The following is a 12,697-nucleotide window of genomic DNA, read 5'->3' on the forward strand; positions in this document are numbered from 1 at the left end:
AGGCACGACAACGCCTCTACTTCCTCAGGCGCCTAAGGAAGTTCCAAGTCAGCCAGAAGATCCTTAAGAACTTCTACTCATGTACAATAGAGAGCATCTTGACCGGCAACATCACCTCCTGGTTTGGGAATAGCACTGCACAAGACCAAAGCAGACTACAAAGAGTGACACGTTCAGCCGAACGCACAATTGGAGGGGGGCTCCCCACCCTCCAGAACATTTACTACAAGCGTTGCAAGGGCAAGGCTAAGAGAATCATTAAAGACTCCAGTCACCCGAACAACTGCCTCTTTGAACTGCTGCGGTCAGGCAAGCGATACAGGAGTCTCAAGGCGAGCACAGAAAGACTCAGAAGAAGCTTCTATCCCCAGGCCATCAGGCTGCTAAACGAACAATGAATGAACACTACACAACAACAACCACCAAACGCACATAGCACACACATCCACACGCACACACTCACTTTAAACAAACACACTGTAGCACCCACTCCACACACTTATAGCACACACCCACTTTAAACAAACACACTGTAGCACCCACTCCCCACACTTTATATTTATGGATGAAGGATTGCACTACAACTCGTACACCTTACTGTAAATTGTACCTAAAATTGTACCTCATCCCATTTCTGCTTTGCACTAGATAGTACTGTACATTAGTACACTGCATAGTATTGTGTATTGTATATTATATGGTAACTCAGAACATTGTACATATGTCTATACCGAACACTGTGACCTCATTTTCTTCTTCTAAATTCATGCTATATTATGTTATTATGTTATTTGATACTATCTTGTCTAGCACAGTCTCTGGAGCGTAACAGTAAGAAGCATTTTGTATGAAAGTATTCTGTACTTCTGTATGACAACTATTAAAGAACTTGAACTTGAGGGGGTGCTGTGACTCTTACTGCTCGGTACTGACTCTGATTGGTGCATGACAGTCACCGATCTTCTTCCATCATTTATTCTCCTGGGTCCCTCTCTGGAGCTTGGCGTGCTCCGCCCGAATGTATCTAGTCGTAAGCTGCTGACTTCTCTCGCCAGGAAGTCGGCTAGATCAAGGAGGGATGGCTCGGGGCCGTTGGGATCCCGGTAATCTCTCTGCCGCCTAAAGCGCTCCTGTCTTGCGGGTGGCAGCTTCTCCAAAATCCTCTCGACGTTAGAGTTGGCGTATAGCTCATGCATGCCCTTCTCCCGTTGCGCTCCCAGCATCCCTACCAGGGACTGCACTTTGATTGACAGGTCGTCTAGTGAGCGATTGTCTGTGGCTGGGGGTAGGCGATCAATATGCCTTATCTCTTGGATTACGTAATCCCATATACGTCCATATCTCTGGTCCAGCGCCGCTAGGGCCGCTGTGTATGGTGTCGAAGAGGTGGCATAGGCTAGCACTATATTGTGCGCTCGCGGTACTTTCAGGTGCTTCAGTAATATTGCATACTTGTGGCGTTCATCAGCGACATCCACCATCATTGTCTCTAAGCACATCCGGAGCTCCGTGTACTGTGCTCGACTCTCATAGGCGAAGTCTGGAAATGACGGCGTGGCAATGTATGACGCCGTGGATGGCTGATACATCGGCGAGCGTTGGGGGAGAGACCTCCTGGGCGAGTCCCCTCTTGCGCCTCGCTGTGGGCTGGTACTGACAGGGTACCATGGCCCGCTGGTCCAGGTGCTGTTCCTCGGGGCTGGTCGTGCGTCGTGCTCACCCGTGAATAGAGTCGGGGGTCTGTAGCGCAGCGCCGCGGGGGTATAGCCTGGACTGTATGGGACCTCCTGGTCCGGTGGAGTACTGTGCTGTCGTCGGGCTTGGTTCTCCTCCTCTCCCTCTTCTTCCTCTATCAGATCTTCCAGATCCTGTAATCGTTTATTTAGCTTCTCCGCAGTGTATGCCGCTCCTTCCTTGTAGCTGGGTCTCGCTTGGACCGGTCTGTGAAGGGGGTCTGCGGGGGGTATAGGCTCGGTCTGTTGGTCAAGTTCAGGGTCGCTTGCTCGTTGAGGAGACGCTGCCCTTGACTGTTGTCTCGACGAGTTCCTTGAACCCCTGGCGGAGGGGGAGGGTGTTGCCTTGCGGATCAGCTGCTCCATTAGCTGCGCTTGTAACTTGTCGCGCTCGACTTCGCGCTTGGTGAGATCTGCTTCTCTTTGGGCACCGGCAGCGGCGCGCTGGGCGTCGGCCCGGTCTCTTGCCATATTCTCTTCTGTCTGAAGGCGTCTCATCTCTAGGCGAGTGCGCTCTTCTTCGCTCCGTTGTTGTGCTTGGAGACGGTCGCGTTCACCCTGAAGTCGATCGCGTTCGGTAGAGGCTGTCAGGCTGACGAGGAACGCCTGTTGTAGCATCCTCTCCGCTTCGCTGGGGGAAGGCGGTTGTGGAGGTGAGCCGCTCCTGCGTGAGCCGCTCCTGGGGGTACTCGTTGGGGAGTCCTGGAGCTCTATTTCCTCGGCGCTCTCCTCCTCTTCTTCCGTGCAGAGTTCTCTCTCTGTAGGGTCGTCTTCCTCCCGGGGCTGGTCGGGGACTACTTCTTGGGTAGTGGCGGGGGGTAAAGGCATGTCCGCTCCCTCCTGGTCCCCACTGTGAGCTTGGTCAGTTACATTAGGACCTACTAGGGCCTCTGTGGTCGGGGAAACCTGGTCGTTAAGGTCAGACATAATTTTACTTTCTACTTTTACCGCGTTTACCGTTTGTCGAAGGCTGGGTAGTTGACTGACAGTGTAAGCCTCTAAGTACTGAGGTGTCTGTCGTCTGCGCCGCGGGCGTTCTAGGTTAGGAGGATCGTTTCGTGGAGTGTTCATCATAGGCCATTTCAATATTAATAACACTATATTAATATTACACTAGTTACCCTCCGGCTCGAAGGACCAATTGTAACTGAGGGGTACAATTCCCTGACTGTATTGTTAGATATGGTATTTAATACCACTACCTCTTGTACTTTAACTTCTGGCCATCCAGTACATGATATAAGTATGATGAACACTTTCCCACCTGATGAAACGAATCCACACAAATGTACCAAATCGAAGGTTTAATATAGCAAAAGGTATATACAACATTCACTTAATTACATTTATGATTTGAAATATGCACTTTTATGGCAAATGAGTATTCGTAGGTAAATCAACATTGAATGTCCAATCTCTGGTTACGCAGGGAGTAAGTATACAACCTGGAATATTTAGGAAACGATAGCGATGGTACTTAAATGATTATAGCTGGATACACTAAGGGGGGGGGGGGTCCCGCTGGTTGTAAGACAGTAGGAGGGGGGGGTTAGAGAAGCCGCTGGCGGTATCCCATCTGGCCGACGGTGTCTTGGGAGAATTCAAAGTCTTGAACACGGTGCCCACAGAACCTCGGTCCGCAGACGAATACAGCTGGACCCTCTGTGGACGGTAGCTGCCGGTCCACAACGGAGAGACGTGAGGCGACCTCACTGGTGTAGAGCGCCGTCTCACCTGGAGTCCTCTCCGGGGGGTAGTTCCAACACTCCGCAGTGTTGGCCTTTATCCATGGAATAATCAAAGCACCCAAAGCATAATCCAAGCCGTGGGAGGCTCGCCGTCGTCCAGGTAGAGTAATCCAATATACAGGTCCAGTCGCCCTGGCCCGGAGCTCCTCGGATGCAAGCACCACTAGGGGTCTGCCCAGCCTGGTTAAGCGTCCAGATAACGTCAGGAACGATGGGGGTACTGATAACTTTAGAACTCTAACCGAACGATGCACCATACATAAATAGACTATTATTAGCTTAATAGAATACGTCCAACTCGACGGTATAGTGCCAAACTATGACTATTCAACTATTAATCTACACGATATCTCAATGCCTATTCTGGGGCCAAGTAGGCCTTACTACACCACACGTGCGTCGTGGGGAGGCTTCGCGTCTGTCACTCTGTTGGAGGGTAAAGAACTGGACTAAAAGAAAGTTCTACTTTACTTGCGCCATATATATATGCGCTATGAACAAATAGTACCATTCGTATTTCGCCCGACATATTCCTGCGCGGAACCGGGGCTTGCCACGACATGTTGGGCGGCACGATTGAACTTGGACCTAGGGGTATGGCAACCTGGCGCCAGGTTCTCGTCCAATGGTAGAATGAAACTATTATGGGCTGTTTAGTAGACTAAAGGGATATTCAATGCATATTGTACAAGGAATATACAGGGGATATCAAACGATATACAAATACAATTAAATATATATATATCAATAAATATATATATTCGGTTTAATCTGATCCTTCACAACAGGAACCTTAAGCACAAGCCAGTCATTTGAGCAAGTCAGATATACGATCCAAAGTTCCAATCCAGCAACATTGTGATGTAAGGGGGTAGCTACCAACAAGGGCTTTGTATATAAACAAATACCAATGATTATTAAGACCAACCAACCTTATCATACAGGAGACAGTGGTGAGTGTCATAGCTGTCACTAGTAATGAATCTGAGGGCAGAGTGATGGACAAAGCCAAGTGGTTTAAGAGTGGAAGCAGCAGCATGTCTAAAAAATTACATCACCACGGTCCAAAACTGATAAGAAAACGACTTCAACAATCCTCTTCCTCCTAATCAAAGGAAAGCTGGTTCTGTTTCTGTCCAAGAAGACTATTTCTGTTGGAGCTTGCTGGCCAGGTTGTCTATATGGTATTTAAACGTAAATTTCTCATTGAGCCAGAAGCCAAGATATGGGGTGTAAAAAGTACCCAGAAATTATACTTAAGTGAAAGTATGGGTACCGTCTCAAAATCTGACTCAAGTAAAAGTCAAAGTATCTGGCTAAAAACACACTTGAGTAAAAGAAAAAAAAAGTCCTACTTTTAAAAGTACTAAAAAGTAAAAGTAAATTTTTTTTTGAAAGGGATAGACCAGGGGTCTCAAACTCATTCCATCATGAGCCAAGTTTTCATTTTAACTATACATTGCACCAGGTGAGTTAGTTGAAGAGGTGAGCCAATTAGTGAAATCATCATCTGGTGTTTAGGCAAGGCTGGAATGAAACCAAGCATACACTCTGCCCACAATGGAATGTGTTCTGTGATAGACAATGCTGAAATGAAAGAACAGAGGACACTTTTTTTTGCATTAAAATTATTTAATGCACTTCTCCATTGAAGGTAAACTAACATGGACGGCATTCACATCACAGCATGAATAATATCACAATATTAAAAACAGAATGGTGTATCCTGAATAATATCACAATATTAACCACAGCATACTGGATTATCCTGAATAATATCACAATATTAAAGGCAGAATACTAGAGTACCCTGAATAATATCACAATATTAAAGGCAGAATACTGGAGTACCCTGAATAATATCACAATATTAACCACAGCATAATGCGGATCTGACTGTCTATTCTTCTGATAGCAGGTGTTTAATCAAAGATCCCCGCTTTCTAGTGTTGCACAAGGACCAATCAGCATGGGTATGGGCGGGTTCATTTTCCATTGATGGGGATTTGATTGGCTGTTTACCTGCGGTCGCAGGATTAATAACGTTAGCGTTAGTTCAACCAGATAAACAATTAAAATATACTAATTAAAATGGTTGGACCTGTGAGATTTGTACTTTGTACTTTGTAGGTCTGCATTTTAAATGTAAGGAGTAAAAAGTACGTTTTTTCTTCTCTGAAATGTCATTAAGTATTGTAACAAAGTACAATTACTCAAGTACTTTACACCCCTAATTTATAATCAATGACTCTCAATGCTAGAACCACTCACAGCGGATATAATTATGCAAACCACTAAACTCAATATTTCTGTCCCTAGTTAACAGCATGAACTTTGTTTTACTTGCTTTAAGCACCAATTTAAGATTAACAAGCGCTTATAGTTTCATGCAACCTTTTTGCTAATCCCTCCTCCACACAAGCGCAAGGTAAATGTGGAACTGCGCGGCTCAAGGCAAGTGGGCCAATCACAGTGCTTGTGGCGCTGCATCAGCCTATGTGCAGTTACATTCTGGGAGAGGTGCGTGTTAGGCTCTGCAAGCTCCTTGGCCTACGCCGAGACATGCAACACCACAGCAGAGTGTCGGCAACGACCCCATCTGACTCCATCTGACTCCCTCAAGTGCTTAAGGTCCCTCAAGCATTTCTGGGATCCCATTTTGCTTATGAGACGACACCACATTGTTTCCAGGCCCCACGTTTGGGAAAGACTGGCCTGTGACCTGCACATACTGCACTCTGCTTAGTGCACACTGTACTAATGACCTAGTTGCAAACAGTTTGGCTTTTTTTCTACTTTGCCTCCTTTGCCAGAAGATGGTGACAGTGAGCCGCTGCTGCACCTCCTTTCTTCCAGAGTCACAGATCCCCCTCAACAGACATACCGCAGTCATACAGTATAGTCATACAGCAGTCATACAGTACAGTCATACAGTATAGTCATACAGTACAGTCATACAGCAGTCATACACATACAGCAGTCATACAGTATAGTCATACAGCAGTCATACAGCAGTCATACACATACAGCAGTCATACAGTATAGTCATGATACAGCAGTCATACACATACAGCAGTCATACACATACAGCAGTCATGCAGTAGTTATACACATACAGCAGTCATACACATACAGCAGTCATACAGTAGTTATACACATACAGCAGTCATACACATACAGCAGTCATACACATACAGCAGTCATGCAGTAGTTATACACATACAGTTGTCATACAGTAGTTATACACATACAGTTGTCATACAGTAGTTATACACATACAGTTGTCATACAGTAGTTATACACATACAGTTGTCATACAGTAGTACAGTAGTTATACACATACAGTTGTCATACAGTAGTTATACACATACAGTTGTCATACAGTAGTTATACACATATAGCATTCATACACATACAGTAGTCATACACATACAGCAGTCATACAGCAGTCATACACATACAGTAGTCATACAGCAGTCATACACATACAGCACTCATACAGTAGTTATACACATACAGTAGTTATACAACGGTCATACAGCAGTCATACACATACAGCAGTCATACACATACAGCAGTCATACACATACAGCAGTCATACACATACAGCATTCATCTGCAGTTCACTAGCGGGCTGGTTCTCAGTGGGCTGGTTCTCAGTGGGGCTGGTTCTCAGTGGGGCTGGTTCTCAGCCGGCCGGTTCTCAGTGGGCTGGTTCTCAGTGGGGCTGGTTCTCAGCCGGCCGGTTCTCATTGGGCTGGTTCTCAGTGGGCCGGTTCTCAGTGGGCTGGTTCTCAGTGGGGCTGGTTCTCAGCGGGCTGGTTCTCAGTGGGCCGGTTCTCAGTGGGCTGGTTCTCAGTGGGGCTGGTTCTCAGCGGGCTGGTTCTCAGTGGGCTGGTTCTCAGCCGGCCGTTTCTCAGTGGGCTGGTTCTCAGTGGGCTGGTTCTCAGCGTGCTGGTTCTCAGTGGGCTGGTTCTCAGTGGGCTGGTTCTCAGTGGGCTGGTTCTCAGCCGGCCGTTTCTCAGCCGGCCGGTTCTCAGCGTGCTGGTTCTCAGCGTGCTGGTTCTCAGCGGGCTGGTTCTCAGCGGGCTGGTTCTCAGCGGGCCGGTTCTCAGCGGGCCGGTTCTCAGCGGGCCGGTTCTCAGCGGGCCGGTTCTCAGTGGGGCTGGTTCTCAGCGGGCCGGTTCTCAGTGGGGCTGGTTCTCAGCGGGCCGGTTCTCAGTGGGCCGGTTCTCAGTGGGGCCAGTTCTCAGTGGGCTGGTTCTCAGTGGGCTGGTTCTCAGTGGGCCGGTTCTCAGTGGGCTGGTTCTCAGTGGGCCGGTTCTCAGTGGGGCTGGTTCTCAGTGGGCCGGTTCTCAGTGGGGCTGGTTCTCAGTGGGCCGGTTCTCAGTGGGGCTGGTTCTCAGCGGGCCAATCTTTATGTCCCATTGTCACACGTCGCCCTCACAATGATAGGATTCAAGTTAAGAAAATGTATTGTAACCAAACAACTCCTCTTTTGCCTCTCCGCAGGATCCCCTACTTTGAGACGAGTGCTGCTACGGGTCACGACGTGGAGAAGGCGGTGATCACCCTGCTGGACCTGGTGATGAAGCGCATGGAGAGTTCGGACGGCGTGCCCGGCTCCGAGCCCACCAGCAGCGTGGTGGTCAGCCACGAGGCGGAGGAGGCCCCGGCTTCACGGAGATGTTTCTGCTGATGTGTAAACATGTTAGACCACACACACACACCCCCCTCACACACACACACACACACACACACACACACCCCCCTCACACACACACACACACACACCCCTCACACACACACACACACACACACACACACACACACACACACACACACACACACACACACATTTTAACCTGGTGTCAAGTTTTATCTCGAGAGTCTGGTACCGTTTGTTTAACCCTTTCACTACCACACTACAGAAGGTTAACCCTTTCACTACCACACTACAGACGGTTAGCCCATCTGTAGTGTGGTAGTGAAAGGGTTAACCTTCTGTAGTGTGGTAGTGAAAGGGTTATGTCTTCCGAGGCCGCGAGAAGGGTGTGTGTGGTTTGTATTTTTGGTCGATTTCCTTTTTGTTACAGTACAGTAGTATAGTCATGTGTATAGGAGGCGTATACTACTAAGTATTGCCCGCCTCCTTCTCTAGGTATTTAGAGCACACCCACCCATGGGCCTCCATGTATCAGACGGTGGGGTTATACCCATCTCTCCTCCTCGGAGCTATGCGCACCTCCCCAATGGTCCTAATTCCACTATGATGTTACTAAGTAAACGGTGGGAGTGTTGCCGTCACGTGAGAGGGGGGCAAGTGCCACTGGTTCCCGCTGAAAACAAGAGCATAATATTCAAATAATAATTGCGAGTATGACAATCTTTCTTAATCTCTATTGCAGTGATTGTAAAATCATATAGATGAACAACACCACATCTAATGAATGTACTGTACCAAACAGCCATTGCGATAGCTTAAAATAGCTAAATCTCATTTCATTTTAACGAGCTAACCTCCCTCCATGCGACATTCTGTTGACATAGCAAAGGAATAGCGAAATAGGGTAATTACCAGTATAGCACTGCTTTGGTTATATCCTGGCATGCAAGCTCAAACAAAAACAGATACTGAAAGTATTAGAGATATTAACTTTGACCAAGGTATGATCCAGATATCATAGAGTAGAGCTTATGAAAGCTGTCTGATTTTAGTATTACAGAATGGGTATCCTCACAAGGAATATTGTTTATACTGTATGTATCTCTGTGTTGATATATGCTCCACTGTAATGCTATTTATTCACAACTTGTTTCATGTTACATCATTTTCCGATGTTCTAATGAATGTCCACTACAATATAATCCTTTTTTTTTTATCATGTAAATAATAACTATAGAAATAGACAGGTGTAGGGCTGGGCGATATGGAAACTAGACCCGACATTGTCAGCATCTTATTTGGTTATCTTATTTGGTTAGCTTTCACACTGCACTTTGCCAAGCGCACTAAACATTGTAAACAAATTTCACTGAATATCCAATGAATGATTATTGAACCTCTTCACCACATCCTGGTCTCAAATACTGGAGCAACACCACAGATTTATGTGGTCTTTACTTAGTGTATGAAGAGTATAAAACGGTTTCTCAATCTAATGTGGCAACACATATCCCTCATACAAAGCACGATTTTATTCATGTCACTATACTACAACTTAATAAAAAAGATTTAAAGAATTGGTAAATGGGAGATTATATATGTGGACAAAAAAAACATGTGATCTCCACCTTGGCTTGAATGTTATGAAATACTATACTGTATAATATACTGTTTTCCAATTATGCATGCAAGGTATTTCTTTAGTATCACAACATTATTTGCCTATTTTGAACTTACTATCTGCAAAACTAGTAGTGGAACCTTTTGCTGCTTGCCGCTCTCACAGCAGGCTTCACCACAACAAGCATAGTATGGCCAAGCCATTTTATAAAACTCATTAATAATGCTAAATAAATACTAGCTTCTAATGTTAAATTACTTACCTTTTGCTAAATGGGCAATCCTCAAAACAGAACTTGAGCATTATCCAAAATACTTGGGCAACTCCTCTGCTTTATCCTTCACAAAACCCAAAAGACAAATTCCAAATAAAATTTCATGATTTCCACCAAATGTTCCACTACTTCTGCTCCCTCTAACCACAGTGCAATCTACAGGCCAATTGGCCGTCTTCAACTCAAGTTAGCCCATGATAGACAGATGGTTCATCCAATCACCTGCCAAGCATTTTTTTAAAGTGCCTGCCCTTTTCCAACAACAACAACTTCTCAGATGGTTATGTGTAACAAACCATCTGGTGCATCATGTTAAGGAAACAATGTTTGTAATATGACAGCAGTTGGTTGTGATATTGAAGAAAGTAAATGATTGTTTGAAAAAAAGTCACATCAGAGAAAAATACTGTTTTTATTTTGACACATTGAGGCATTGATGGAAGGAATATGTAGGCACATACTTATATATCATGGAATATAATCCAGAAACATTGATGTCATGGTTACATTTCTTATTATATGAATGATAACTTTTTGTTACAACAACCAAAATAGCAAGTCCCTTTACTTGACTTATGATTTGTATATATGGCATGTACTGTATATTTGCTGCTAAGCTTTACAATGAATTATGGAACAGAACAGTCATGCACATTGAAAAAAGTATAGAGTGTTAAAAGCTCCTTTGAGTAAATGCTGTCGGTTAATGTTGGCTGCAATTTGAAAAGAAATTAGTCTGTTTGAATAATGTTTGACGTCAATTTAAAGAATCATGTACAGAAACTCTACTGTTTTTACTGAAACAGAACTATAGTTCCAACAGGATCAGATTCTATTGGTACCATTCTTTATCACGCACACCACCAATCACTGAATATGAAGAGAAAATAAATAATTTGTGTTGGGGGAGCAATGTTCATGTGAGTGCTAGTGTCTGTGTGGGAACAAAAACATCCAAGTGTTCATAGGAGAAACATGGAGTCTCTTGTCAGTATGATTCCACAACAGAAACCTTGAATTAGGTCATTTAAAAAGCAACATAGTGATTCCCTTTTGTGCCACAACATAGTTTGATATCATTATATAACTTAAAAGCAAATAACAATCAAATTCCAATTCCTGTACAATTAATATATTGGTTACCCTACGTACATTATGTCGTACATCTCACCGCACATTCAGATCTTGTAGCACATTTTCCTTTCAACAGGTGCTCTTTGGTACTTACAAAACATTCTATAAATGCTAATACTCAAATTCACTCTCCAGTCTACACATTTACTGTATGACTTAAGGTTAAATGATTAAAAACATGAAAAGAGGGCGGCTAAGTGGCGCAGTGGGCAAGGCGCCCGCCACTAGTGCAGGAGATGCTGGGTTCGAGCCCAGCTCTCTGCATTGCTACCGGCTTGGCTGGTCGTTCATACTAACACAATTGGCAGTGTTAGGGGTGGGAAAGCTGGTGGGTGGGTCCTGGTCGTTTTAAACAGCGACTCCTACAGTTCGGTCGGGGCGCCTGCTCAGCGAGGAAAGGATCTAAGGGGGGTAGTGTGATCCTTCCACACGTTACACCCGCTCAGTGAGAGTCCGCGCTGCCAGGTGAAAAGAAGCGGTTGATTGGCTACACATGTGTCTGAGGAAGCATGTGATAGTCTCCACTCTCCCAGACCGACCGTAGGGGGGGTAGGTGCGCAGCGACCAGGAAGGGGATTGGGAATTGGCATAACGACTAACATTGGGATGGGAGAAAAACTGAGGAAAAAGGAGGGGGGAAAAGATCACACACAAAAAAAGAAAAACATGAAAAGAAAGAGAATATGACAAATGAAGGATACGTCTATGTCTACCGTGATAAAGCTATAAAGGCAACCCAACACTGGCGCACTACTACTCGGCCAACCTTCATTGGAATGACCCCCGCGTTGTGCGAGTTAATTTCCAATCACCCCCCCCCCCCCCCCCCGCCCCGTCTAAGCTTGATTTTTTTAATGTGAGCACGTGCTGCAAGTCATGAGGCGATCATGTGGCTGTCGGTATTTGTGCCCAGTCGTCTCCTGACCACCAATCCAATCCACTTCAGCTCGACATGACCCTGTTTTTCTGTTCCGTTTTTTTTTCATGGAATCTCATATTGAGAGAGGAGTCAAGATACTCTACAGATATAAAAATAAAGTTACTTCTTTATTTGTCAGAAAGATAAAATGAGGAATAGTTTTGGTCCCCTGAATTTTCGCCTCGGAAGAATATCTCGTATAAAGTCGGGCGGCAATATTCTAAGGAAAATACCCCACCCCCACCCCGAATATAAATGATAACAAAGAACTTACGTTTTTTTTTTTTTACCTCAAAACATAATCTTCGACTACAATGGCACTCAGAGAGATGCTACACCCGTGTCACTGTGTGAACCCGCCCTCCAGTCATGAGCAGGAAGGAGAATACCAAGGAGACTGAGGAGACTCGTTATAATATTGATCGGGTGTATTCCGAGTAGACCTTGTGTCAACCCTCACTCTTGTACAGTGGCTTCCCTCAGTCGCCATCTTGGTGCTTAGTTACCATAGACCAGTGGCTAAAACCTTTATCTCTATCTGCGTTGTCAATCTTAGAGTGATTTGAAGAAAAATATCTTAATGCAGCTCCTTGGCTGACTGA

General features: G+C 45.3%; 1 protein-coding gene across 2 annotated transcripts in view; it reads left to right on the forward strand.

The window, feature by feature from the left end:
• The window catches only part of LOC311248941 (ras-related protein Rab-27B-like), a 28,096-nt gene extending 19,839 nt beyond the window's left edge, over window positions 1-8,257 (forward strand). For both annotated transcript variants that reach the window (XM_084338185.1, XM_084338186.1), the window contains exon 6: window positions 7,994-8,257. In XM_084338185.1, the coding sequence (XP_084194311.1) occupies window positions 7,994-8,180 (187 nt within the window). In that variant the 3' untranslated portion in view covers window positions 8,181-8,257. The remainder of the gene's footprint in view (window positions 1-7,993) is intronic.
• The last annotated feature ends 4,440 nt before the right edge of the window (window positions 8,258-12,697 follow it).

Source organism: Notolepis coatsorum (genome assembly GCF_963971535.1).
Source record: "Notolepis coatsorum genome assembly, chromosome: 2".
NCBI lineage: Eukaryota > Metazoa > Chordata > Actinopteri > Aulopiformes > Paralepididae > Notolepis > Notolepis coatsorum.